This window comes from Ascochyta rabiei, chromosome 21 (genome assembly GCF_004011695.2).
Source record: "Ascochyta rabiei chromosome 21, complete sequence".
Classification (NCBI taxonomy): Eukaryota; Fungi; Ascomycota; class Dothideomycetes; order Pleosporales; family Didymellaceae; genus Ascochyta; species Ascochyta rabiei.
In genome coordinates this window covers 800492-827952 of record NC_082425.1, presented here as the reverse complement: position 1 = coordinate 827952, position 27461 = coordinate 800492, and the positions used below count along the sequence as shown (strand labels likewise).

At 49.3% G+C, this 27461-nt stretch overlaps 8 protein-coding genes across 8 annotated transcripts, besides 39 other annotated features; 4 read left to right on the top strand and 4 right to left on the bottom strand.

Moving 5' to 3' along the window:
* Positions 1-6: 6 nt before the first annotated feature.
* EKO05_0011112 (ADP-ribosylation factor GTPase activating protein, ER-Golgi transport) lies at positions 7-1644 on the top strand (the record flags this gene model as incomplete). The annotated part of the gene is made up of 5 exons (XM_038943726.1): positions 7-75; positions 130-265; positions 326-509; positions 562-1373; positions 1427-1644. 5 exons carry the CDS (start codon positions 7-9, stop codon positions 1642-1644), a joined length of 1419 nt encoding a protein of 472 aa, XP_038793364.1.
* Positions 1645-2007: 363 nt separating this feature from the next.
* Positions 2008-2027: a tandem repeat.
* Positions 2028-2299: 272 nt separating this feature from the next.
* On the top strand, positions 2300-4404 carry EKO05_0011111 (Nucleolar GTP-binding protein 1; the record flags this gene model as incomplete). The annotated part of the gene is made up of 4 exons (XM_038943828.1): positions 2300-2395; positions 2448-2977; positions 3029-4313; positions 4363-4404. The coding sequence occupies 4 exons, from the start codon at positions 2300-2302 to the stop codon at positions 4402-4404; spliced, it is 1953 nt and encodes a 650-aa protein (XP_038793363.1).
* A 969-nt stretch (positions 4405-5373) lies between these two features.
* Positions 5374-5767: a mobile genetic element.
* Positions 5661-5690: a tandem repeat.
* Positions 5761-5764: a direct repeat.
* Positions 5765-5960: a long terminal repeat.
* Positions 5765-7098: a mobile genetic element.
* Positions 5765-12607: a mobile genetic element.
* On the bottom strand, positions 6812-7126 carry EKO05_0011110 (uncharacterized protein; the record flags this gene model as incomplete). The annotated part of the gene is made up of 1 exon (XM_059637916.1): positions 6812-7126. One exon carries the CDS (start codon positions 7124-7126, stop codon positions 6812-6814), a length of 315 nt encoding a protein of 104 aa, XP_059493899.1.
* Positions 6858-6885: a tandem repeat.
* Positions 7096-12603: a mobile genetic element.
* Positions 7785-7936: a mobile genetic element.
* Positions 9600-9940: a mobile genetic element.
* Positions 9603-9961: a mobile genetic element.
* Positions 9606-9811: a mobile genetic element.
* Positions 9606-9940: a mobile genetic element.
* Positions 9642-9940: a mobile genetic element.
* Positions 9651-9961: a mobile genetic element.
* Positions 9972-10084: a mobile genetic element.
* Positions 9972-10087: a mobile genetic element.
* Positions 10092-10180: a mobile genetic element.
* Positions 10092-10291: a mobile genetic element.
* Positions 10092-10306: a mobile genetic element.
* Positions 12405-12607: a long terminal repeat.
* Positions 12429-12502: a tandem repeat.
* Positions 12604-13583: a mobile genetic element.
* Positions 12608-12611: a direct repeat.
* Positions 13573-14505: a mobile genetic element.
* Positions 13581-13584: a direct repeat.
* Positions 13585-13777: a long terminal repeat.
* Positions 13585-19476: a mobile genetic element.
* Positions 14498-17727: a mobile genetic element.
* Positions 14527-14708: a mobile genetic element.
* Positions 14533-14732: a mobile genetic element.
* Positions 17630-18004, bottom strand: EKO05_0011109 (uncharacterized protein; the record flags this gene model as incomplete). Its single annotated transcript, XM_038947403.1, has 1 exon — positions 17630-18004. The coding sequence occupies one exon, from the start codon at positions 18002-18004 to the stop codon at positions 17630-17632; it is 375 nt and encodes a 124-aa protein (XP_038793361.1).
* Positions 17717-18473: a mobile genetic element.
* Positions 18474-18509: a tandem repeat.
* Positions 18510-19529: a mobile genetic element.
* Positions 19278-19476: a long terminal repeat.
* Positions 19470-20228: a mobile genetic element.
* Positions 19477-19480: a direct repeat.
* Positions 20229-20241: 13 nt separating the features above from the next.
* On the top strand, positions 20242-21789 carry EKO05_0011108 (uncharacterized protein; the record flags this gene model as incomplete). The annotated part of the gene is made up of 3 exons (XM_038943710.1): positions 20242-20308; positions 20366-20491; positions 20546-21789. 3 exons carry the CDS (start codon positions 20242-20244, stop codon positions 21787-21789), a joined length of 1437 nt encoding a protein of 478 aa, XP_038793360.1.
* Positions 21790-22784: 995 nt separating this feature from the next.
* On the bottom strand, positions 22785-24719 carry EKO05_0011107 (Mannosyl-oligosaccharide 1,2-alpha-mannosidase; the record flags this gene model as incomplete). The annotated part of the gene is made up of 1 exon (XM_038947402.1): positions 22785-24719. One exon carries the CDS (start codon positions 24717-24719, stop codon positions 22785-22787), a length of 1935 nt encoding a protein of 644 aa, XP_038793359.1.
* Positions 24720-25461: 742 nt separating this feature from the next.
* On the bottom strand, positions 25462-26163 carry EKO05_0011106 (Orotate phosphoribosyltransferase; the record flags this gene model as incomplete). The annotated part of the gene is made up of 1 exon (XM_038947401.1): positions 25462-26163. One exon carries the CDS (start codon positions 26161-26163, stop codon positions 25462-25464), a length of 702 nt encoding a protein of 233 aa, XP_038793358.1.
* Positions 26164-26505: 342 nt separating this feature from the next.
* Positions 26506-27287, top strand: EKO05_0011105 (Mitochondrial import inner membrane translocase subunit tim23; the record flags this gene model as incomplete). The annotated part of the gene is made up of 3 exons (XM_038943759.1): positions 26506-26513; positions 26570-27188; positions 27243-27287. The coding sequence occupies 3 exons, from the start codon at positions 26506-26508 to the stop codon at positions 27285-27287; spliced, it is 672 nt and encodes a 223-aa protein (XP_038793357.1).
* A 36-nt stretch (positions 27288-27323) lies between these two features.
* Positions 27324-27349: a tandem repeat.
* Positions 27350-27461: the final 112 nt, after the last annotated feature.

Here is a 27461-nt window from a genome sequence, read left to right as displayed (position 1 = left end):
ATCAAGATGGCGCTCGCCACCAAGACGCAGTCGCAGAACATCTTTGCGAAATTGAAGGGAAAGCCGGCCAACAAGGTGCGGCCAGCTTTGCAGAGAGGGGCGGTCAACGGTGGCTAATAGGCAACGTAGATATGTTTCGACTGCGGCGCAAAGAACCCAACATGGAGCTCAGTGCCGTTCGGCATCTACCTCTGCCTCGACTGCTCCTCGAATCACCGCAACATGGGCGTCCACATCTCGTTTGTCCGATCAACGAACCTCGACAGTACGTCCGACCGGGTCTGGGGGATTGGTACATATGAGGCAGGATGCTGACCAGTGACAGTCTGGCAATGGGACCAGCTGCGGATCATGAAGGTTGGCGGCAACGAGAGCGCGACCAAGTACTTCCAGTCGCACGGCGGCTCTGCTGCGCTCGCCAGCAAAGACCCCAAGGCCAAATACACAAGCAACGCAGCGACAAAGTACAAGGAGGAGCTGCAAAGGCGATGTGCCACCGATGCTAGGCAGTATGTCTATCCCTTGCATGTGGCTGGCATGAGCGTTAACACGTGCATCCAGATACCCCGAAGAGGTTGTAATCACAGACGTTCCCGACGTTGTTGGCAGCGAGAGCAACACCCCTGCCGGTGAAGACGACGACTTCTTCTCCTCATGGGACAAGCCCACCATCAAGCGACCCTCGAACCCGCCTTCGCGAACCGGTACACCGCGCGCCCAGTCACCTTTCCTCAAGCCAGGCGCCGCTGGCAATGGAGCAGACCGCCCTAAATCGCCGCTCGTTGCCGCAGAAGCGACCACACCTGCTGTTGTGAAGCCCACAGTCCGCAAGACCACTGCGGGCGCTGCGCCCAAGAAGAATATTCTGGGCGCAAAGAAGAAGGGTCTGGGAGCTAAGAAAGTGGTTGCTGCCGACGGCGGCTTGGACTTTGAGGAGGCCGAGCGCAAAGCAAGGGAGGAGGCCGAGCGTGTCGAGAAGCTGGGATACGACCCAGACGCTGAAGCTGCTGAGACGGCAGCCACAACGAAGTCCAAGGCTGCCGAAGCCTCGAACATCGCAGCCCCTACTCCAGTTTCACCAGCACGGGGAGGGTTTGGCTCGACAGCCAAGCCAGATCGCTGGGACGCAGACACGGAGAGACTGGGCATGGGCGTCGCACGCCTTGGATTTGGACAAGTCGGTGCAGCCAAGAAGGCTGCCCCAGCAAAAAAGATGGGCGGCTTTGGCAGTGTGGGCAAGCCAGCCGAAGATGACAGCGAAAAATACGCGCGCCAGAAGTTTGGCACCCAAAAGGGCATCTCCAGCGACGAGTTCTTTGGGAGGAACAACTTCGACCCTGCGGCAAATGCACAGGCAAAGGAGCGTTTATCAGGTAGGCCACATATCCAACGTCCTACTTTTGGCGCACTCACTAACGCTTCACAGGCTTCGAGGGTGCATCTGCCATCTCATCCAACGCATACTTTGGCCGCCCTGAAGACGACATTCCCGAGGACGACTACGGCGACCTAGAAAGCGCTGCCAAGGACTTTGTGCGCAAGTTTGGCCTCACAGCTGGTGACGATCTAGAGAACTTGTCAAACATGCTTGGCGAGGGTGCTGGGAAACTGCAGGGCGCTATCCGCAACTACCTGAACTCGTAGAGCGGTGATGGTGCGTTGGAATATCGAGGTACGCAGAACGAGTATTCGAGAGAGATCACCGCGGAAAGATTCGATTACAGTATGGAGCCTTGGAAGGTTCTGTCTCCATAGAAGTAGAATCGCATAGGGACGTGATCGAGCAGCGAAATCAGAGCATACCCGGAGTTGGACGTTAATGTTGCTCAGGGTGTGGATGCGGCATGAGCATGGAGTTTCTTGGTCAAGCAACTGTATCCTTTCTTGTTGTGGACAGATGAAAGGAATGGGCAAAGCAATACAGTACGACGAATGATTCAAGTATGCATTTTATCTCACTTCAGCTGGTACATTACCCATGTTGATCCAGTACACTTGTACCTTGAGAATAACAACAACAACAACAAGTCTAATGAGTGCATACTTGCGCATCGTGACTAGGCATTGGCATCTGCCTGCATGCGATCGCCGACGACTGCAGCTGTGACTGACGCTGGAGCTGCTGTTCGTATGGCAGCTCGGGATAGCTGGACGGCTCCACCTCGGCTCACAACAGTTAGCGCAGGGCCCTAGTTCGCGTAGTGGGGAAGGCGCCACTTGAAAAAGTTACTGCTATCGATATCGTTCCTGCGACTTTTTGCAGAGCGTCCGACCAACAACCCGCCACACCACCGTCAAGATGAAGACCCAGTGGAAAGACATCCCCGTTGTGCCTACGAGCCAGGAGTTTCTGGACATTGTTTTGTCCAGGACCCAGAGGCGTCTCCCTACGCAGGTACGGCATGATCGCAACTCTTCGCAGGCGCACAAGACTTACACAGACGCAGATTCGTGCAGGCTTCAAGATCAGCCGTATCCGAGCCTTCTACACACGTAAGGTCAAGTACACGTCCGAGACCTTCACCGAACGCCTCTCGCAAACGATCGAGGCCTTCCCTCGCCTGCAGGATATTCACCCATTCCACCGCGACTTGCTCAACACCCTCTACGATGCAGACCACTTCCGCATTGCCCTTGGTCAACTGTCGACTGCCAAGTCCCTGATCGAGACTGTTGCCCGTGACTATGTCCGTCTCCTGAAGTACGGACAATCGCTGTTCCAGTGCAAGCAGCTGAAGAAGGCGGCCCTGGGTCGCATGGCCACCATCTGCAAGAGGCTCAAGGACCCGCTTGTCTACCTCGAGCAGGTCAGGCAACATTTGGGCCGTCTCCCCTCGATCGACCCCAACACGCGCACACTCGTCATCTCTGGTTTCCCCAACGTTGGCAAGTCTTCGTTCTTGAAGAACATCTCGCGTGCAGATGTTGAGGTACAGCCCTATGCTTTCACCACCAAGAGTCTCTACGTTGGTCACTTGTAAGTTCAACCCTAAGGATCAACTAGAAACCCATCTGACAAGGAGCACAGCGATTACAAGATGCTACGATTCCAGGCAGTCGACACACCCGGTATTCTCGACCACGCCCTCGAGGATATGAACACTATTGAGCACCAGTCTATCTGTGCCATTGCTCATCTCCGCGCCCACATCCTATACTTCATGGATCTTAGTGAGCAGTGCGGTTACTCCGTTGCCTCGCAGATTGCTCTCTTCAACAACATCAAGCCGCTGTTCGCAAACAAGCTGATTTCCATTGTCATCAACAAGATCGATCTTATGCGCCCAGATCAGTTGGACGCCGAGACACAAGAGCAGCTCCAGGGCATGCTAAAGTCTGGTGAAGTAGAGATGCTGGAGCTCTCGTGCAACACCATGGAGGGTGTCATGGCAGTGCGCAACTCTGTCTGCGACCGTTTGATTGCTGCCCGTAACGCAGAGAAGCTCAAGGCTGGCACCAACAGCGCTGGTGAGCCGTCTGGCCGTCTTGGAGAGCTGCTTCGCCGTATTCACGTTGCTCAACCCCTGGGTGGTGTTACCCGTGAGACTTCCATTCCGGAGGCAGCTCTCAACCGGAAGAAGTACGACAAGGAGGACCCGGAGAGGATTCTCCTTGAGCGCGATCTGGAGGAGCAGGATGGTGGAGCTGGTGTCTACAACATCGACCTCCGCAAGAACTACATGCTCGAGAACGATGAGTGGAAACACGACCGCATTCCTGAGGTGTTCAAGGGCCAGAACGTCTACGACTTCATTGACCCCGACATCGAGGCCAAGCTCGAGGCCCTCGAGGCTGAGGAGGAGAAGCTCGAGGCTGAGGGCTACTACGACTCAGAAGAGGACCTCGAGGATGCTGAAGAGGCAGACATCAGGTACAAAGCAGAGCTTATCCGCGAGAAGAGGCAACTCATCCGCAACGAGGCAAAGATGCGCAAGAGTCTCAAGAACAGAGCTGTCATTCCCAGGACAGCGAAGGCTGTCAAGCTTTCGAAGATGGAGTCTCACCTCGAGAGCCTTGGCCACGACACATCAAAGATTGCAGCTCGTGCGGAAGAGGCTCGTGGACGCAGCAGGTCTCGTGCTGCAGCAGCTGACGGCGATGCTATGGAGATTGACAAGCCCATGAACGCCATCGAGAGGGCCAAGATGAGGGGACGTAGCCAGAGCACCAACAGGAGGACAGATGGTGTTCCGAGCGAAGAGGCTGCCTCGAAGGCGGAGAAGTTGGCCAAGCTATCGCAGAAGAAGATGAACAGAATGGCCAGGCAGGGTGAGGGTGACAGGCATCAGACCGGATCTCTGATCAAGCATTTGGTAAGTGCATCATCCCATCTACGCGCAATCACCACTAACGTTCATGCAGACTGCTGGAAAACGTGGTATCGGAAAGACAGCCAGGCGATGAGTTATGCTGTGTTGTACTGTCTTTGTTTTGCTCACCGTCATGGCGCGACGGGTAGAAAAATCATGGTTGGCGTTTGGGATGCATCAGATACCTACGCACCGGTTTTTTACACCGGTGTGGTAATGCAAATTTATGTTCCAATGAAGGATGGCCTGAACGCTCACTTTTCGACATCCACATCGGTATAAAGTGTGGCTGTACGACAAGACAAACTCGCAACCAAGGCACGATCACATAAATTGACAAGAATAGCACCTGCAAACTCACTCAGCCCTGTGCAACCCCTGCTCTGACGGGCTTTGATTGGCTCGGAAGATGCCGAAGAGAAGCCGCTACTAAGACCCAGGATCGTAGGATGCATCTCACAGCATTAAGAAAATTGCAAACTGCAAAATCCACTGACACTGAGCTTCCATCATCAAGGCAGACCCGTGTTGGTATTTGGTGAGCGCAAAAGTTGTTTCCTTGGAGCAGTCTCAGTTACGGACTCCACTGCAAACGAAGCAGTGCTGCAAATCATCGACGTCTTACAAACTCATATCAGCGACCCATGTTCGTTGGTCAGCATGTCGCCAACCAGCATATTCCGATATTCTCTGCAAGCCTGACCTAGCCTCATCTGTACGATGCCAATCTAGAACGCATGTTCTGAGTGGACAGCAGCACTTGGTCGAGTAAGCGTAAGTGCCGGGGATTGTATAGCCATGCTCCAACATTTGGGGGCCGGCACCAGTGGCTTGAGCTTAATCTTTGCGCAGACAAGCAGCAGATTGTCGAATTGTGCCTTCCAACGCGCGTGGTGGGAGGCCTAAGGGGTTCTTCCCATGATGTCGAAAGGTCGTGCCTGAACACACTTCCCACACAGTCCTGGCATTAAGTGTCGTTCAATTACCGCCGCTGATCGGACGGCACGCGAACCTCGAGCGACTTTTGCAACCTCTGCGACTCGGATACATTACCGTGTCCGTGCGCGCAACGACCAGAGTCGCGCAACGACCGAATCATCACAACTACACTATACTTTAACGCGTTATAACTTAACAACTATAGCAGCTATTAATAAAGCGCTTATAGTAATTAATGTGCTAAAACTAGGCAAAAAACTTGTATATTAGCATTTTACTACTAGGTTTAGCGTTAACTGCGTAACTCTAGCTTAGAGACACAAGCACGTTTAGGACTCCTAGGAGACTAAGGACATTAACTAGCAACGTTTAACACTATAATAGGAGATAGAGCTTATAAAGTATATAGAGTTACTTAGTACTTATTACTTACTACCTACTAGAGAGATAATCTAGAATTTTGCGTTGCTAGTAGCTTAAAATCTAGTTAGTAAGAGCTAGGTTACCTGCTTTATTAATGTAAGGGCACTGTAGGCAGGCAATAGAGCAGAGCGATATGGGATGAAATAATAGGTGATATTGAGAGATAAGACAAATCCTTAATAGATAAGTCTTTAGGTGTGTGGATATTATATACTAGTCGGTGGGTCTCCAGGCTTAGCCTGGGGTCTGTCCAAGGTATCCCCTGTTGTAGGGAGAACACCTGTAACAATAGCCCCCCCCCTTCTAAAGGTTCGTCCCAAACCGTTTTAGGGAATCCCTAGCGCCATTATTAAGCTCTAGAAAAACCTCCTGTAGAGGGAAAAACTTAGGCAGGAGAAATGTAGTGTAGCCTAGGGTAACTATCTAGCATTAAGTAAGGCTAGGTAGCTGTTTTAAGAGCAATCCTACAGATGCTAGCTACACTGTTGTTACAACGCTTCCTTAGTGCCCTACTAGGGCAGCACTGCTGTGTTGCCAGGCAACTAGGTTTTCCTGTATTAAGTAAGGCTAGGTAGCTGTTAAGAGCAATCCTATAGACGCCAGCTACGCTATTGTTACAACGCTTCCTTATTTGCTAGAGTCTTAACCTAGGTTAAGTCCGTAATTGTCAGCTCTATGGCTTAATAGGTGAGCAGTAGCTCAAACCTAACGTTACAAAGGTCAATCGCTAAAGCGGCCTTTAGCTTAACCTGTGGGGAGCGTGACTGTTAGACGTCACGAAGGTCAACGCCGAAGCGTTCCTTGGCTCTGAAACCTGTAGGGAGCGTGACTGTTGGACGTCACAAAGGTCAACGCTGAAGCGGCCTTTGGCTCAACCTGTGGGGAGCGTGACTGTTAGACGTCACGAAGGTCAACGCCAAAGCGTTCCTTGGCTCTAAAACCTGTGGGGAGCGTGACTGTTAGACGTCACAAAGGTCAACGCCGAAGCGTCCCTTAGCTCTGAAACCTGTAGGGAGCGTGACTGTCGTTCGTCAGACGTGTAGGGGCTATCCGCTCCCTGCGTCTCGCGAGTGGCGACCGGCACTGGGCCGGGGTCTGCCCTGCGTGTGGACGTTTTTGTTTATACTCTCCGCAACCCCCTAGGTGGTCAGGTGCCTTGTGCCAGGGATCGAAATCCCTAGGGCCTGAGTGGTAAGTGAGTAAGTGAGTGAGTCCCTAACCGGTGACGTCCGCGAAAGGATCGCCAGCGGCTCCTGCAGCCTGTTCCTGCGCGAACTGGTCTGCGGGATTCGCTCATTCACGGGGGATCTCCTCCACATGCCGGCCTGTGACAGTGAGCTGTCAGCCTTGCCATGCCTGACGCCTTGCCTGAACTCTCGCGCAGCGTGGTCCGGCTCCAGCGTGTTTGTGTTTGCAACGTGAATCTCGGTGTGACAGTATACCTTCGACCTCATACCTGTCGCTAGGCAGAATGTCTTCTGGTATACTGATAGGACCTGGCTAAAACCTGCTGTTCTCTAGGGGTTCCCTCTAGCGCTTAAGTAATAATACATTAAACACTGGGTACACTCTGTCTATTAATAGGGGGAGCTTCAGCCTGTACGCCAGCTTTCCTATCTTCCTAAGTACCACAAATGGTCTAAGGTAGCAAGCGTCAAACTTCTTTAAAGGACGGCTTGTTATTAGGTTCTTGGCCTGCAGGAGGACTAAGTCCCCCTTAGTAAAGTGTTGTTCTAACCTCTTTATATTATACTACTAGGTGTTGCCCTTTTATATATACTCTAAGGCCTCTTTTGCTGTTCTCTATATGTTGTGCCAGCGCTCTAAGCGTCTAGCGACCTGCCTACGTAGCTCTAGCGTGGTTCCGTCTTTGTCCCAGACAGCTAGGGGCTTTCAGAGCCAGTGCTTATCAGGCATCCTGTTAAATCCCTTAGGGTTAGTGCCAAAGGCGACCTTAATAGGAGATTTTCTATGTGTAGAGTAAGCTTTAGAGTTATAGGCGTACTTGGTATATAGCAGAAGGTCTACCTAGTTATCCTGTTAGTAGTTTATGTATATGCGTAAGTACGTCTCTAACTCCTAATTCTAACACTCTGTTTGCCCGTCTGTCTAGGGATGGAACGCCGTACTGAGCTGGTGGTTAATTGTTAGGTAGTAGCAAATATTAGACCAAAATTGGCTAGTAAACACTAAACCTTGATCTGACAGCAGCGTATCTGGTAGTCCTTGCTTTAAGAAGCTCTGTTCTATTAACAGTTTAGCTAGGTGCTAGGCAGTAATTGTCTTAGTATAGGGTAGGTACTAGACGTACTTACTAAACTAGTCTATAAGGACCAGTATAGCGTTGTACTTGTTCCCCTTAGCATCTATTAACTTTAGTAGGTCTGTTATAAAGTTAAGGGAGAAGTGCCGCCAGGCAGTATTAGGGACTAGAAGTGGTGTAAGTAAGCCCTACGGCTTGTGCCTTCTAATTTTGTAGAGTTAGCATGTAGGACACCTTTAGATGTAGTAATGTACGTCCTTTATCAGCCCTAGCTAATAGTACTTCTTCTTAAGTACTTTAGCAGTCTTATCTACGCTGTAGTAACCTCCTATAGGGTTATTATAATTCCTTAATAGGATAGTGTAGCGCAGAGTAATATTATTAGGAATCTAAACTTTCCTACTCCTGCGTAAGGTCCTACTAGGGTCAACCTCCCAGTGGTGTTGTGCCTTCTTTGCTCCGCCATCTGTCCTGGTTGTCAGTGACAGCTTTCTGGGGTATAGTACGTCCTGTTGCTAGACCTGCTTAACAAAATCTGCTAGGATTGCTAGTGTATCTAGGGCAAAAGCAGAATCTCCTTGCGCGGCTTCGTTTGCAAGGTTTGTAGGGGCACTGACTCTGCCGTCTAGGCTACAAAGGAGAGCTTCTGCGACGTTAAAGTTCGGTCCCCTGGCTTCAGTAACGGGCTGATCCTGACTTTAGTTAATAGATAGAGGATTAGGATCTGTAGGAGACAAATCTCTATAGCCGACCTGATGCCAGTGGAATTCCTTAGGGACGACTTTGGGTGGTTGCTAGACCCCTGCTGGGTCTGCTACAGGCACGTTAAGCCTAGATGTTACCTATACATTGTGTTAAGCCCTAGACTTATAAATTATTTAGATCTAAAGCTTCTATTATAAGGTAGGTAGCATGGCGTCCTACAGGGCCTACTGTTCTCTAACCTTAAGACCTTATGCGTAATCTGGACGCCTTAATAGGCTGTCTGCTGCGTTTTTAGGTCCTGGCTTATATTTAACTTTAAAGTCAAATCTTGCTAGCTCCTCTACCTATTAGGCTTGTTTAGGAGAGAGCTCCTTTATTATTATAAAGTACCTTAGGTTGTTATAATCTGAGAGTACTCTAATTATTGCTAGAGCGTGTTTAAGATAGTGTCTCTATTGCCTAAAGGCTTTAACAATTACAGACAGTTCTTTATTGTAGGTGTGCCATCTAATAGATAGGCCTGTAAACTTCCAGCTCTAATACGCTACAGGCTTCTAGTAAAGCTCTGTAGCCAGGTTAGACGTTTAGGGTTGTAACAGGATAGCTGCTATAGCAAAATCTAACGTGTTAGTAAGAATAATAATAGGCTTGTTTAGGTTAAAGTGCTAAAGCACTAGGGCCCCTGTAAACTTCTCCCTAATTGTAAGAAACGCCGTGTAAGCTTCCTCTAGCTAGTGCTATAGTTTATACTATTTTGTTAGTCCCTTCTAACTCTTCTTTAGTTTCGCCCCCCCCTCTTCTTAACTAGGGACCCCCCAGTCCTTCTCTAGGCGCTGGGCGGCCGTTATATAGTCAATAAGCAGCTAAACAATTCCTAAATAGTTAAATATAAATTACTAATAAAAGTTAGTAAAGCCTAAGAACACTTGAATATCCTTATAACTAGATAGTTTGGGCTATTTAGTGATAGTACGGACCCTCTTAGGGTCTATTACTACACTGTCTAGGGTAATAACAAATCCCAGAAACTCTACTAATTTACTGGAGAAGACATATTTGCTTGCCTTCGCGAACATCCCCCACTCAACCAGACGATCTAGGACCTCCTCAACGTGCTTGTTGTGGTCCTCCTCGTTCTGGGAATAGATAAGGATGTCGTCCAGGTACACCACGCAGATCCTATCTAGTAAGCCTCCCAGGGCTCGGTAGATATAGGATTGGAACGTGGCTAGTGCGTTAGCCAGCCTGAACGGCATAACCAGGTATTTGAAATGACCGTATCGCGTCTTGAACGCGGTCTTCCACTTATTGCCCTCCTTGATCTAGAGCCTGTGATAGGCGTCACGTAGATCCAGCTTAGTGAAGACCTTCGCTTTTAACAGTCGATCCATCATTTCGCTCACCAGTAGGATAGGATACCGGTTCTTAATGGTTATCTTGTTTAATCCCTAGTAATCGACGCACAGTCTCATAGTACCATTAGGTTTAGGGACGAACAGGATGGGGGCTCCCGCCGGCGACTTGCTTGGGCGGATCCAGCCCTTCTCCTGTGCCGCCTTGAGGTATTCCCAGAGTATATCCAGCTCTCGGCGGGACAGGTTATAGATCAGGAGGTTAGGAACCTTGGCACCAGCCTTAATATCTATGGAGTGATCATACTCCTGGTGTAGTGCCAACACACTTGTCTGCCGTTTGCTGAAGGCAAACCACTTGTGATAGAGGTGCTCTGGCACATACTTGAGCTCCTCCATATCTAGGGCGTCATCTTCTGGGATGGGGCCGCCGTCGATTCCCACTGCCATAATCCTTGACTATTCGGCGAGGGGCGCGTCCGGCGTCTGTCCGGCGTCCGTCTGATGGACGTCCGCTGGACCACCCATGCCCAGACTCTCGGGCTGTAGCAGGTATGGCTGCTCGCCTGGCTCCAGATCACTGAACAATTGTTCGGCAGTCACCAGCTGGACTCTCTCGACGTCGTCAGTGAACCACTCGTAGGTTCCTGTGGAGAAACGGATACATGGGTCTGCCTCAGCCAGCCATAGATACCCCAATACTAGGTCGTACCCAACAAATGGTGTAGACCAGAATTTGGTTAGCCTAACCGTTTTGGGTGTTCCCTTGCTGTTGTGGCAGACCATCGTTAACTGGTACTGCTTAATTAACGACAGCTTTGTATCGTCTAGGACCACCGCGTTCGGTTGCTGGTTAGTCCCCGCCGGGTTGAGTCCTAGGTCTATGGCTACCTGTGCGGCGATAAGGTTCAGTTCCAAGCCTGAGTCGTACAGGGCCTGGAGAGTTTTAGGGTTGCCCTTAGAGTCAATCAGCTAGACAGTGACCGCTATGCAGGTCTGCTTCCCTTTAGTTTCCGGCCCCAGTTGTAGGTGGGAAAGGTTGGCGACTAGGGCTTCCCATTTCCCTGGTTGCTTCCACTAGACTGTTAGTTGCCACCTCTGCGGCCTCTCTAATAGCCCCGTTGCTGATAATAACTACCCCTATTAGATTGTTGGTGGTAATTGCCCCTATAGGACCCCTTGCCGCCTAACAAATTAGCGTTATTGGTTGCTGGCCGGGAGTCTCCCGGCTGCTTTCCGGCGTCGCTCCTGGAGGGGGTTGAGGCCTGGCTGTGGTGCCTTTTAAATCCTCCCCTATTAGGAGAAGAGTAAGGTCTTTTGTTTCAACCGCTGCCTTCAGCCCAGAGGCTTGAGTTTAAGGGGACTGTTGCGGTCTCTGCGTTACGGAGGGCCTGTTTAAACTCTATCCACTTAGTGATGTGTTCCAGGCTGCTATTGCGCTGGATCTTATGTTAGAGTTTGTAGGGAGTAAGGCTCCATACAAACGCTATCTTAAACTTATAGTTATCTGTGCTGTTGTTAAACTTAGCGAAGTTGCAGGGCAGTAGAGACTTCCGCTTGTTCAACTTCATTAGGAAGGTGTTGACGGAATCGTCGGCCTTCCACTCATAGTTGAAGTACTTATTGTAGTTCTTGTACCAAGTGAAGACTGGGTCTTGTACAAGCTGCTCCTCCTCTGCGCAGAGGTCGGCCCAGGTTCAGATTAATCCCTCGTTAATACGTTGTTAGATTAATTCTTAATAGACACTATAGTGGATAGTGCCCATAATCCAATAGGTGCAGGTTACGGAGTCTTTAACTACTTAAGCGTACTAGAACGCTGTGTCTATGTCCTTAATCTACTAGTCTACCTGCTAGGTTAATAGAGGCTTGTTATCTGTCCCAAGTTTTGGCTTAGGTTAGACGTTGTTAAGGACTTGCATTATCTTGCCTGCCTTGTCAAACGCTAGGCGGTGGCTACCCAGCGTGGGTCCGACATGCGTCCGCTGCAGGGTCTCTACTGCCTAGTTAAATTGCTGCTACTAGATTTTAATTTCTTATTTAGGGGCGCTAGACAATTCTGCCTTATTAAGTGCCTTTAGTAATAACAGGATAGAAGCCTATAGCAACTCTATTTGTGTAACGCGTGGCGTTAGGACGTCTGGCGTTGCAATGCCTGCCGCTGTGGTAGCTAACCTGCCCCTGATGTGAAGGTTAAGCAGTAGCTCTATAGGTGCCAGCGATACCTTAGGTATATTATTGCAGCGTTGCGCATCTAGCTCCTAACTAAGGTTGTTGTAAGGGGGCAACTCCTCTACGTTGCTAGTGGTTAAGCAGAGGTTGCGTTGTCCTCTAGCCATTGCTAATGGCTAAGTTTTTTCCCGTCTCTCTGCTGCTAATTGGCTGCCTGTTCTAAGAGGAAGTATAAAGGATTTGAATTGTAAGGGCACTGTAGGCAGGTAATAGAGCAGAGCAATATAGGATAAAATAATAGGTAATATTAAGAGATAAGACAAATCCTTAATAGATAAGTCTTTAGGTGTGTAGATATTATATACTGGTTGGTAGGTCTCTAGGCTTGGCCTAGGGTCTGTCCGAGGTATCCCCTGTTGTAGGGAGAACACCCGTGACATGTCTTATCTTTTTAACGTTACTCTTACTCTAGTTTTTAACTACATACTGCAGCAACATCTCTATTTTAAGCTAATCCTTGTTGCTATAAACAGACAATAAGGACCTATCTAAATCTAAGCTCTCTAGTGTTTTAACAAAGCAGTAGAGGATAATATTAGGATTAAGTAGATAGATACCTGTTACCTTAAAGGACTTAAGTATTAGCTTTTTAGTAAAGCTACACATCTACGCTGGCCAGAATAGGTAGAAGAAGTCTACTCTAGTAATAGGTGTATTATTTTAAGCCTTATAGATATATATTATAACTACTTTTAAGTATACTATTAATAGAGGCTTAAATAGTACTATATTAAGCAGCTAGAGCGTTTAGGTTAAGTAAGGGAGAAGGACAGCTAGGAGGATCTTGTAGTTATTATAGTACTTAATAAAGTCTATTATTATATAGGATCTGTAGCCATCTAGTATTAAAAGCCTCTACTTTCTTTGTGCTTTCTCCTTAGTGTAGCAATTAAACACCTACTTAAGCTAGGTAAGGCCTATATCCCTATTTATCCACCCTAAGAAAGATAATATAACTATTATAGAGTGTTTTCCTAGCTTAATTTTAGCTACCTAGTCTAATTTAATACTAGCGTTAGCTAACTTATAGATAATGCCTTATAGTAGTACTATTCTATTACTACACACACACGCTATAAGCATCTACTAAGCTTAGTTACTATACTAGATAGATGCTTTAATCTCTTCCTTTATCTATATACGCTTACTAAATATATATTTTATTCTACCTATAATACTAATTATAAAGCCCTTCTTATCTATATTATATATATAGTAACCCTTAATAGAGTATTTAGAGATTTTATACTATAGTAGGTTAAAGTAGAGTATATATTTATTATAGGAATTAGTATTATAACATAGTTAATCTATTCTAGTAAAGTAACGTAAGATAAGATAGATAGAGTACTTGTTAATTGTCACGGGTGTTCTCCCTACAACAGGGGATACCTCAGACAGACCCTAGGCTAAGCCTAGAGACCCACCAACCAGTATATAATATCTACACACCTAAAGACTTATCTATTAAGGATTTGTCTTATCTCTTAATATTACCTATTATTTTATCCTATATTGCTCTGCTCTATTACCTGCCTATAGTGCCCTTACAATTTAAATCCTTTATACTTCCTCTTAGAACAGGCAGCCAATTAGCAGCAGAGAGACAGGAAAAAACTTAGCCATCAGTAATGGCTGGAGGACAACGCAACCTCTGCTTAACTACTAGCGACGTAGAAGAGTTGCCCCCTTATAACAACCTTAGTTAGGAGCTAGATATACAACGCTGCAATAATATACCTAAGGTATTGCCAGCACCTATAGAGCTACCGCTTAACCTTCACATCAGGGGCAGGTTAGCTACTACAGCGGCAGGCATTGCGACGCCAGACGTCCTAACACCATGCGTCACACAAATAGAGTTACTACAGGCTTCTATCCTATTATTACTAAAGGCACTTAACAAGGCAGAATTGTCTAGCGCCCCTAAATAAGAAATTAAAATCTAGTAGCAGCAATTTAACCAGGCAGTAGAGACCCTGCAGCAGACGCACGTCGGACCCACGCCAGGTAGCCACCGCCCAGCGTTTAACAAGGCAGGCAAGATAATACAAGTCCTTAATAACGTCTAACCTAAGCCAAAACTTAGGACAGATAACAAGCCTCTATTAACCTAGCAGGTAGACTAGTAGATTAAGGACATAGACACAGCGTTCTAGTACACTTAAGTAGTTAAAGACTCTGTAACCTGCACCTATTAGATTATAGGCACTATCCACTATAGTGTCTATTAAGAATTAATCCAACAACGTATTAACGAGGGATTAATCTAAACCTGGACAACATCCTTATCTATTCCTAGAACAAGGAGGACCACAACAAGCACGTTAAGGAGGTCCTAGATCGTCTAGTTGAGTGGGGGATGTTCGCGAAGGCAAGTAAATATGTCTTCTCTAGTAAATTAGTAGAGTTTCTGGGATTTGTTATTACCCCAGACAGTGTAGTAATAGACCCTAAGAGGGTCCGTACTATTACTAAATGGCCTAAACTATCTAGTTATAAGGATATTTAAGTGTTCTTAGGCTTTACTAACTTTTATTAGTAATTTATATTTAACTATTTAGAAATTGTCTAGCCGCTCATCGACTATATAACGGCCGCCCAGCGCCTGGAGGAGGACTGGGGGGTCCCTGGTCAAGAAGAGGGGGGGGCGAAACCAAAGAAGAGTTAGAAGGGACTAACAAAATAGTATAAACTATGGCACTGGCTAGAGGAAGCTTGCACAGCGTTCCTTATAATTAGGGAGAAGTTCACAGGGGCCCTAGTACTTCAGCACTTTGACCTAAACAAGCCTATTATTGTTCTTACTAACACGTTAGATTTTGCTATAGCAGCTATCCTGTTACAACCCTAAACGTCTAACCTGGCTACAGAGCTTTACTAGAAGCCTGTGGCGTATTAGAGCTGGAAGTTCACAGGCCTATCTATTAGATGGCACACCTACAATAAAGAACTGTCTGCAATTGTTAAAGCCTTTAGGTAATAGAGACACTATCTTAAACACGCCCTAGCAACAATTAGAGTACTCTTAGATTATAACAACCTAAGGTACTTTATAATAACAAAGGAGCTCTCTCCTAAATAAGCCTAATAGGCAGATAAGCTAGCAAGATTTAACTTTAAAGTTAAATATAAGCCAGGACCTAAAAATGCAGCAGACAGCCTATTAAGGCGTCTAGATTACGCATAAGGTCTTAAGGTTAGAGAACAGCAGGCCCTACAGGACGCTATGCTACCTACCTTATAACAGAAGCTTTAGATCTAGACAATTTATAAGTCTAGGGCTTAATACAATGCACAGGCAACATCTAGGCTTAACGTGCCTGTGGCAGACCCAGCAGGGGTCCAGCAACTACCCGAAGTTGTCCCTAAGGAATTCTACCAGCATCAGGTCGGCTATAGAGATTTGTCTCCTACAGATCCTAATCCTCTATCTATTAACTAAAGTCAGGATTAGCCCGTTACTGAAGCTAGGGGACTGAACTTTAACGTTGCAGAAGCTCTCCTTTGTAGCCTAGACAGCAGAGTTAGTGCCCCTACAAACCTTGCAAACAAAGCTGCGCAAGGAGATTCTGCTTTTGCCCTAGATACACTAGCAATCCTAGCAGATTTTGTTAAGCAGGTCTAGCAACAGGACGTACTATACCCTAGAAAGCTGTTACTAACAACCAGGATAGATGGCGGAGCAAAGAAGGCACAACACCACTGGGAGGTTGACCCCAGTAGGACCTTACGCAGGAGTAGGAAAGTTTAGATTCCTAATAATATTACTCTGCGCTACACTATCCTATTAAGGAATTACAATAACCCTATAGGAGGTTACTACGGCGTAGATAAGACTGCTAAAGTACTTAAGAAGAAGTACTATTAGCTAGGGCTGATAAAGGACGTATATTACTACATCTAAAGGTGTCCTACGTGCTAACTCTACAAAATTAGGAGGCATAAGCTGTAGGGCTTACTTACACCACTTCCAGTCCCTAATACTGCCTGGTGGCACTTCTCCCTTAACTTTATAACAGACCTACTAAAGTTAATAGACGCTAAGGGGAACAAGTATAACACTATACTGGTCCTTATAGACTAGTTTAGTAAGTACGTCTGGTACCTACCCTGTACTAAGACAATTACTGCCTAGCGCCTAGCTAAACTGTTAATAGAACAGAGCTTCTTAAAGCAAGGACCACTAGATACGCTGCTGTCAGATTAAGGTTTAGTGTTTACTAGCCAATTTTGGTCTAATATTTGCTACTACCTGACAATTGACCACCAGCTTAGTACGGCGTTCCATCCCTAGACAGACAGGCAAACAGAGCGTTAGAATTAGGAGTTAGAGACGTACTTACGCATATACATAAACTACTAACAGGATAACTAGGTAGACCTCCTGCTATATGCCAAGTATACCTATAACTTTAAAGCTTACTCTATATATAGAGAATCTCCTATCAAGGTCGCCTTTAGCACTAACCCTAAGGGATTTAACAGGATGCCTAATAAGCACTGGCTCTGAAAGCCCCTAGCTGTCTGGGACAAAAGACGGAACTACGCTGGAGCTGCGTAGGCAGGTCGCCAGACGCTTAGAGCGCTGGCACAATATGTAGAGAACAGCAAAAGAGGCCTTAGAGTATATATAAAAGGGTAACGCCTAGTAGTATAATATAAAGAGGTTAGAACAACACTTTACTAAGGGGGACTTAGTCCTCCTGCAGGCTAAGAACCTAATAACAAGCTGTCCTTTAAAGAAGTTTAACGCTTGCTACTTTAGACTATTTGTGGTACTTAGGAAGATAGGAAAGCTGGCGTACAGGCTGAAGCTCCCCCTATTAATAGATAGAGTGCACCTGGTGTTTAATGTATTATTACTTAAGCGCTAGAGGGAACCCCTAGAGAACAGCAGGTTTTAGCCAGGTCCTATTAGTATACTGGAAGACATTCTGCCTGGCAACAGGTATAAGGTCGAAGGTATACTGTCACACCAAGACACTGTAGCCCAAGGAAGGGAGTACAGAGTCAAGTGGCTAGATTAGCCCAACAAAGAGGCAACCTGGGAACCACTTGACCATCTCGACCACTGCGATGAGATCCTTCAGGATTATTACCAAAGCGTTCGCGCGGGTGATCCATCGGCGGGTGACCGGGCAGTGCCTGGGGAACCAACGCTACCAAAGCGTAAGAGAGGACGTCCTAAGAAGTCCGCCTCCTAAAAAGGATATCCTTCCAACCCAGCCAAGAAGTGAGGATGGACGCTCCCAGAATAAGTGCAGCTGGTGGCCGAAGGAGGCCCGGCGTCTATCCGATACATCACTGGCAAGAATGGCACGTTCAAGTTAGAAGAGAAGATTAATTGCAAGGTTCATCAAAAGTCACTATAGAAGTGGAGAGTCTTCACGACTACTACCACACTAGGCAGAAGGACCGCCACGACCCGCACTCGGGCTCATTTCGAAGGAGGGGCTACGGCGTCGACGGCCACCCGGAGCGAGCTTCGTGGGCGACACAGGAAATACCTCGACACACTCGCCGACCTTCGCCTCCACGCAGCCGGCGCACACACCAAAGTTGTCCTTGCGGAGCCCGTACCCACCAGGTCGACGGAAGACGTACATGAACGACTCAATGGTGCCCTTAGGATCGTACTTGGAGTGAGTGGTCAGGCGCGTGACGCTGCCGCGGCACCAGTATCGCGAGAGCGAGGGCTGGGGCTGCATGTTGTCGGGCAGCTGATAGACGTGGTCGGGCAGAGCCTGGCGGGCGATGTGCGAGGGCGGGGGAGTCATGTTGGGGGCAAGAGTTGAAATGGGCAAGAGTTGGATGGCAGATGAGGATGGTGGTGTAGTGATGAGGCACTGTAGGTGGGGGAAATACAGTCCTTATATACACCAGGTGCCCGCCGGCCCAGCAGGCACCCAGCAACGACCCGACCTCTGACCGCTCTCTCACCTGGGCGCAATTCACGCGCAAACAAACAAAAGTTTGCCTGCACCTAGGCAACACTTCCACCGACAATTGGATATTGTCCAATAATCTCACCCGAGATTCACGTTGCAAACACAAACACGCTGGAGCCGGACCACGCTGCGCGAGAGTTCAGGCAAGGCGTCAGGCATGGCAAGGCTGACAGCTCACTGTCACAGGCCGGCATGCGGAGGAGATCCCCCGTGAATAAGCGAATCCCGCAGACCAGTTCGCGCAGGAACAGGCTGCAGGAGCCGCTGGCGATCCTCTCGCGGACGTCACCGGTTGGGGACTCACTCACTCACTCACTCACTCACTCACCACTCAGGCCCCAGGGATTTCGATCCCTGGCACAAGGCACCTGACTACCTAGGGGGTCGCGGAGAGTATAAACAAAAACGTCCACACGCAGGGCAGACCCCGGCCCAGTGCCGGTCGCCACTCGCGAGACGCAGGGAGCGGATAGCCCCTACACGTCTGACGAACGACAGTCACGCTCCCCACGGGTTTTAGAGCTAAGGGACGCTTCGGCGTTGACCTTTGTGACGTCCAACAGTCACGCTCCCCACGGGTTTTAGAGCCAAGGAACGCTTCAGCGTTAACCTTCGTAACGTCTAACAGTCACGCTCCCCACAGGTTGAGCCAAAGGCCGCTTCAGCGATTAACCTTTGTGACGTTGGGTTTGAGCCACTGCTTACCTATCAAGCCATAGAGCTAACAATTGCGGACTTAACCTAGGTTAAGACTCCAGCAAACAAGGAAGTGTTGTAACAACGGCGTAGCTAGCGTCTATAGGATTGCTCTTAACAGCTACCTAGCCTTACTTAATGCAGGAAAACCTGGTTGCCTAGCAACACAGCGGTGCTGCCCTAGTAGGGCACTAAGGAAGCGTTGTGACGACGGTGTAGCTGGCATCTGTAGGATTGCTCTTAAAACAGCTACCTAGCCTTACTTAATGCTAGATAGTTACCCCAGGCTACACTATATTTCTCCTGCCTAAGTTTTTCCCTCTACAGGAGGTTTTTCTAGAGCTTAATAATAGCGCTAGGGATTCCCTAAAACGGTTCGGGACGAACCTTTAGAAGGGGGGGGGCTATTGTTACAGGTGTTCTCCCTACAACAGGGGATACCTCAGACAGACCCCAGGCCAAGCCTGGAGACCTACCGACTAGTATATAATATCTACACACCTAAAGACTTATCTATTAAGGATTCGTCTTATCTCTCAATATTACCTATTATTTTATCCTATATCGCTCTGCTCTATTGCCTGCCTACAGTGCCCTTACAAGACAATTAATCTACTATATCTTAGTTAAAACCTTACTCTTCTAGTATAAGATAGATAGCCTTAAAAAGACTCTAAAGACGCAGAAGAAGTATAAAAAGAAGAGTAAAACCTTAGACTTGTAGTAACAGTAGGAGTACTATAGTAGTGCAGTGTTCTAGTTACCTAGAAAGGTTAATAAAGCACACTTCTGTAAGCAAGTTAGACAATATAAGAAGAAGGAGGAGAGGCTTAGAAAAGCTACTAGTAAGGAAGTAGCAGCTGCTAAGAAGCTAGTTAAGAAGAAGGAGAAGGAGGAGAGGTGTGTAGTATAAGAGGCAGCTAAGGTAGTACGTAAGAAGAAGAAGGCTAATACAGTAAATTAGAAGGCTAAATAGGAGGCTAAAAAGCAGTATTAATAATAAGAGCTTAATGCTGTAAAAGCTATATAATTACCTTAAAAGGGTAAAAGAAAAGCTTTATAAGCAACCTAGCTAAAAAAGCATTAAAAATATAGTCCTAGGGATAATATTAGTGGTTGTAGTCCCCTATTGCTGTCCCTAGCTCCCCTACTTAAAACCACATTACGTAGCTGCAACGTTAAGTTACTAGCCAAATTTAAATAGTACATCTTTTTTACAAGTAATTAATTAGTACTATACTACAAAATTATAAAATAATAGCTGTTGTAGGTGGCTCTATAGCCTTATCTATTTTTGAGCGTTGAGGTGGTTTTCGGTCGTTGCGCGACTCCGGTCGTTGCGCGCACGGACACGGTAGAAAGTAGCCGCTATGGTGAGCTTGTCGACTAAGAGCTTGCTGGCTCTGCTATGGGCCAGCGCTGCTCTTGCGACATCACGTAAGTCAAGAGCATAGAAGTAGGACCAGCACGCAGGAAAAATCTAACGCGCTGTAGTTTTTGCTGAACCAATCTCAAATCGTGGTCTCGAAGTACGCGACGGAGCAGTTTGCCCAGATGGTTACACATCTAAGAACGGCATGAACTTCACAACGTATTGCAAGACTAACAACCCCTCTAACGGTACGTCATAGCTTACAATTCGACGCTGAGGTATCAGCGATTGACTTCATCCAGATGCCTACGGCCCATTCGCATCGCCCTCCATGGCAGATTGCATGGAGCACTGCTCTCGCTATTGGGGCGATAGCGAAGGCTGCTACGGCATAGTCTGGCGCGAAGACAACAAATGCTGGATCCGCAACAGCACGACCAGTGTAGCCGGCGTAAAAGACTCGACCGACGGCACCCACTCCGCGCTCGTCGCCCCCAACACATACGCCAAGATATCGACGACTTGCCCCGAAGCCGACCTCTCAACCCATACCCTTGATGGCGTACCAGGCCTCGGCTATACCGTGCACTGCAACAAGGTTATAGATTCGACGTTTGATACCTGCTGGTCTGGCTACCCGAAACCGTGCTGGGATGCGCAGCACTTGGACGGCCATTTTATCGGCTTCTACCATACCGAGACTCTCGAGGAATGCGTCCGGATTTGCACTGATCAGAGTCCTCTCTGCAAGGCTGTGTCGTGGAACCCGGGCTATGAAATTGGATTTGCAAATTGTTGGCCCAAAAGCGGCTTCAGCGACAACGACATGTCCACGCCGTCCACAAAGAACGGTATACTCCACACGGTAACCATCACTTCTTTCGATAGTGTTGACGCCGACTGTCCATCCTCACAGGACTATACTGCAAGGGGCAATACAAACTTCAAGATCCATTGCGGCCAGCTCAACGAAGGGACGAATATCACATCGATCCACACGCAGAACATAACTTCATGCATGGACTCGTGCGCTACAACAGACAAATGTGTAGGCGTCGTATTCGACTCGACGTTGCAAAACGGTTTCAGCAACTGCTACCTACAGAACACTACATCAACCATCAGCAACAAGGCATCCGCAACCTTCGCCGCGCTCTCCGGCTCCTCCGTCCCCTCTTCCTCATCGTCCTCGACACCAGGCAACCCCAACCCATCACCCTCAGACGACAGTGGAAGCAAAGCCTGGATCGCCGGCCCCGTAGTCGGCGGCCTCGCAGGCCTCGCCATAATCGGCGGCGCGATTTTCCTCTGGCGGCGACGGAAGAACGCCCAAAACATCCACAGCGAGGGGAATTCCGGAGGCCCATACGATGCAGCGCCAGCGTACTCGCCAGTCGTGACACCGCACGGTGCGCCGCAGCACACGGGCTACTACGATGCTCACCCCATGAGCGAGGCGGATGGCACAGCAGTGAGGACCGAACTGCCCGAGACGACAAAGTACGCGCATCGCACGGGAGAGGGAGAGGTGCACGAGGCGCCCTGATCTCGCTGCACGCGGTTTTCCAGTCTCCTGTGCAAAGCTTAGTGAACGATTCAAGAGCGAGAGGACAAGTAGACGCATGTCATTTCTAGGCGTTTGTGAAATAGCGGCTTTCTGTCGAGCATCGTGTTTTCATTTTTCCATGATACCAAATGCGTTTTTGCAGCATCTCTGTCCTAAACTGTTCGTACTTTATTACATCTTGTCCCCAGGACATCTACACCCAGTCCAACTCACAAAAGCACATGTCTCCAGCCGTAGCGAAGTCCCAATATCTAAATCCCAACCCCTGCCTTGATTCCTCCTCAGCCCTTCATCCTTTGAGTTGTGCGTCAAGGAAATGTGTGCCGTACAACCTTAACTCGACTGCTCGGGCAATCCACCATCAACAGGATGCGCATGTCCACGTAAAGAAGTCTGACGATTTGTACCGCCGCGACTCCTTCAAGTGGACAGAAAAAGTTGCTCACTGGTCCACCGCGTCGTGAAAGAGAGAGATGCAGACGTGGCTTCGAAATGGCGAACAGCCCATAGACCCCTCTCCTTCACCTCGACGCCACCCACCCCTTTCCTCCCGCACCCCACACATAGCAACCGTTCCTTTCACCTCCCCTACATCATCACGAGCGACACACAGCAGGGGAAGCTCTGCAGTCATAATGTCTCTCACTCACTCACGTTTCATCATTTCACTCCAAGGGCATGTGCTCTAAGGGGAGGCTGCAAGGCCACCTATGGGAAAGACGCTCAGCTGCCTAACAAATGCTGATGAGAGAGGCGGGTTCGAATTCGAATCGCGCCATGTCCATAATTGTTTTGCTGGGTTAGGTTCGCGCGGATGTTGTGGTGTTAGTTTTGTTGTTTGTAATCGATGTGTGTCTTTCTACATCAACCAACGCCTGGAATGCTACCCAACACCCGACATCCAACGCTATTATGCGATAGCTGACACGTCTTGTAAAACAAAGCTAAACCGAGACTTATACAGCAACCCAGCTTTACAAGATGTTGCTTGCTTTGGGTCTTTTAAAGGGGTGCGCCTCGGTGTTGAACACCCAATCGTCCAGATCCATCATGTCCGGGGGACTGAAAATGAGATAGAAGTACTTGAGCGTCTCGGCTGTCCAGAAACTCTCCATTTTGTCTTCAACGTTACCTTGCCTCACCGTCTCAGGCCCGTGTCCGCGGAACCTCTGCCCAACCGTATACTGGCTGTCACCATAGGTAGTCTGCCCCGTGACATCTAAAAGCTGCCCATTGGCATAGGGTGTCCTGGTATTCGCGACGATGGAGGTGAACATGTCCCATGCGGCATCGAGAAACTCTTGTTTACCGGTGATGCGGTACAGGACGAAGACGGATTCGATAGCTTCGGGGCGTAGGAGGTAGCGTTTGTCGCGGATGTTTGTCCACCCCCGTGGAAGGCCTTTGTCTTCGGCTATGGTGATTGGGTCAGTGCTGTATTTGCTGCCGTAATGCGAGACCACTTCCTCTTGCCACTCTGTTTCGTTCCACGCACATACGTCCCTTGACTTGCAGGGTAACGTCTTAAAAATCTCGGGTGCAATGCCGGTTGGCATGGCAGCGTACGCGTATATGCACCCTCTCGTCAGCTTCTCGCCAATTACGATGTGTGAGGGCTTGGAGAATAGACGTCCGGCGAGGCCGAACATGCCTCCGATAAAACATGTAAGGTGCTGCATCTCTGGATCTAGAGTGACCTCGTTGGGCCGCACCGAGTGTACATCAGCGCAGAACAAGAGACTTTTGCTCAAGGCCTCATCTGGAAGCGAAGGTCGAAATAGCATGTGCTCGTCAATCTTCGCTGCAGAATCGGTGTAGAGCTTCTGGTAGACAGGCTCGAGGCCGCCTAGTAATGCGTACATCTTGGGGAAGTACTCGTACGTGCTGTCGGCGAGGGCGCCAAGGGAGAAGAAACGACTCTGGTTGAACTCTTCTTTGCGCGCGTTAAGCATGGTCGGCCAGAGTCCTGGGATGCGCGATGTGTCTTGAGTACGGTCGAGGAGCACAGTGATGCGGGCCACGGCGTCGTAGTACTTCGATTGTTGGGTGATTTGTGCAAGACGCGTAAACTCCATGGTTAGAGAGCCGAAGCAAGCGAAACAGATGCTAGTCTCAGGTTTTGGGGGTAGACTATCGGGATCTTTTGCTTTCTCAATATCCAACCAGCCTGTAGGCGTATGGTTCACGGTGTCGAAGGCGCGGTAGAGCATCTCACCAAGCTGTATGGCTTTCTCTAGCAAGACAGGCTCCTGGCTGAGATCATATGCGCTCAGCATGCCACCCAGATACCGAATTGTGGTCTCGAAGACGCTGATGGTCTTCATGTCCGATTTCCCAAAGTCGATAGCTGCTACTGCTTGCACGCCCTCATAGAACTCGCTCTTCATCCCCATGATCCACAGCGTGTCCAAGGAATCCACCAGAGTTGCTCCCCAGCCGCCAAAGGTCTTAAGACCAACCCCTGTTATGGGCTTGAGCTCATCCTCTGCCCATGCATGTGCACGATAGCTATCCCAGCTACGCTTGAACTCGTCTCGAACTGCGACTCTTTGTATCTCCCTTCGCTCCCTTTGTGACTTCGTTTCTGGCGGGAAATCGAATTGGACTTGCGGCAGTGCTCGAGGTTGCCCAGCTGGCAATGGCGTATTCGAGTTCGCGGCGTTGTGAAAAGGTGCACTTTTCCAGTCATACGATCGTCGAGACTTGTAAGTTTTCCAGCTCGAACGGTCATTCATGTATGCTTTGTGGGTTTCGAAGGGTATCGCAAGGTTATCGATGGGCACGCAGAACCAGGTGTAGTATGCGCCCAATGCCACAGCTCCTAGGATAAGGTACACGAGGGCTCGCTGGTGTTGGCGCGACATCTTAGGGGTGCCTGCTGCGTTACGGGGTATCTTCATTCTGCGCATTGTGAGGAATAGCGGTAGGATACTACGGTCGAAACGTCGGTGGAGTCGTGGTTGCAGTGAAGCAAGAAACTATATAGACAAGCTGCGACGGTGAGCCAGCACTGTTGCGGGTCTAAGGTGAAGACGGACTGGCAAGCAAGACGCAAAAAAACAACACACAACGATACTGCTAGAAGAAAGGATGCCGCCGGAACCGCTCCATGTCTGTGTTGTGGACTGGACGTTTCGGCGACTCATTTGTTCAGGAGCTCACTCGCCAAGAAGAGAAATTACCGAATCAAGGAAGGAACTACGAGTGATACGCGGACATGAGTGGGCAATCGGCACGAAGCGGTGAAAGCACTCATATACACAAACATCAAAGTGCGAGAGCTGAAGTTGCGCGCGGCAGATACCAAGGGAAAATGTTGCGATTCGGGCAACGCGTCTTAGCGCGCTCCTGGAGACCGGCTCGCTTATGCTCGATGAATGCTTATTCCGCTGCGTGTCGAGGTCGTCTTTCAAACAATCAAATGTCAAAGTAAACGCTGAAGCTCGTCGCTTCCAAGACATGACGGTTGTATTGTGTAAAAACAATAACCATGCGCTTCTGCACGTTCATCTTTTGTCTAGCCTAGTTCCTGATTGAAGTCATCAATGCTTCGATTGATTTGCCATGTCCAGCGTTCTATCATAGGTTGTCTTTCATGACTATGGCACGTTTCGATCGTACCTTCTCGTAAGCTCACTCATGGCCTGATACTTAATCGCTGGCCTTGTACTTTGCCCGGTACTCGTCCAGCCTCTTGATATCGTCGTCGCTGCCCTGGCTCCTCAGGAACTCGACAATGTCGTCGAGTGTCAAGATGGAGAGCACGGGAATACCGTACTGCTTCCTGACTTCACCGATCGCGCTGGGCCCGGGCTTGCCGTCATCGTCGTTCTCGGTGGGCGTCTTCTCCTGCCTGTCAAAAGCAACGATGATGCCGACAAGCTCGCCGCCCTCCCTCTTGATGATGTCGATGGCCTCCCTGATAGCCGTTCCGGCCGTGATGACATCGTCAATAATGACAATCTTCTGGCCCTTGAGCGAGGCACCGACAATGTTGCCGCCCTCACCGTGCGTCTTGGCCTCCTTGCGGTTGAAGCTGTAGCTCTTCTTGCCGTACTTTGCAACATCCAAGTCGGCCAGCTTGTCGATGGTTGTAGCAGCCAGAGGAATGCCCTTGTAGGCGGGGCCAAACAAGACATCAAAGTCAAAGGAGGCGTCGGCATCGCCATGCGCCTTCATGGACTGCGCATATGCCAATGACATGGATCGCAGCAGGTCTGCCCTGTGGAAGAGGCCCGCATTGAAGAAGTAGGGCGAGACACGCTTGGACTTGAGTGTGAAGGTGCCAAACTTGAGCGCGCCGGCCGACACGCAGGTCTCGAGGAAGTTCTTCTTGTATTCCGGGAGCGCCATGTTGTATGCCTCTCCGGTGACGTTGGTGGTGAGTAGTTTTTGTGCAGTTCCGAGCGTCGGAACAAGAGATGATTCTCGAAAGACGGACAGGGATTAGCGTGAAGTCGTCACTCCAAAAAGTTCAACACCACGGCCTGACGACAGCACCGCCCACGCCCCCCAAGCCAAGCCAAGCCAAGCCGCCATCGCCCGCGCATCTGTGCCCTGTGTGCTGCCATCTCTCCGTCTCCTTCGTCTCGCTTCTCTAGCATCTCCGGCGTGAGGAGGTACCCACGAGCCGACTGATCGCGAGGCGCATCCTGCAACCGCGTCCACACCACACCCAGCTCCAACACCGTCACCATGGCCATGTACGCCCCGCCGGTAACGCCCGCTATGCACCGTCGCTCTGCTAATGCATCACCAGCTGGGACGTCCTCACCGGCAAGAAGGCGACCGCGCCAGCCTCGCAATCGCCGCAAGAACCACACGACAACTTCTCTGCATCGCCGTCGGCGCCCACGCCCTTCGACCCCAGCACCGCCATCCAGAACCCTTCAGACTTCATCCTCGACCCGTCGCAGCTACACCCTCTCGCCGGCCTGAACCAGGACACCCTCGACTACCTCTCCCTCGAGGACTCGGCACCGTCAGCCGACCACTCCGCACTTCCCAGCCGCGGCTGGTCAGACGACCTCTGCTATGGAACCGGTGTCAGCTACCTGACTGCATTGACCATCGGCGGTGCGTGGGGTCTGTCTGAGGGCTTGCAGAAGAACCCGGCCTCGATGCCACCCAGGTTGCGACTGAACGGCGTCCTCAACGCCGTCACAAGACGAGGACCCTTCCTGGGCAACAGCGCCGGTGTCATTGCCATGGTCTACAACGGCACAAACAGCGCCATTGGAGCTCTGAGGGGCAAGCACGACCCTACCAACAGCGTTGTTGCTGGTGCGCTCTCCGGCGCGCTCTTCAAGAGCACACGAGGGACAAGGCCAATGGCTATTAGCGCCGGTATTTGCGCCAGTGTAGCGGGTGGATGGGCTGTAAGTTTGAGCCAACAACAAGCGCAAGCTCGTGTACACTGACAATACCAACAGATCACGCGAAAGGTTTTCTTCGAGCCCGCCCCATCCGACTTGTAGACGACGTCCTACGGGGAAACGCATGAACAAGACACTTTCTTCTTTTTCTTCTTCTTCTTCTTTTGCGCTTCAACACTCGACATTCGACCTTTTTGCATCGCTTTTGCTCGATTCGGCGTACCCTCTCACACCCCTCTCTACGTGGGGCTATGGCCCCCCTCTGTACAATACCTT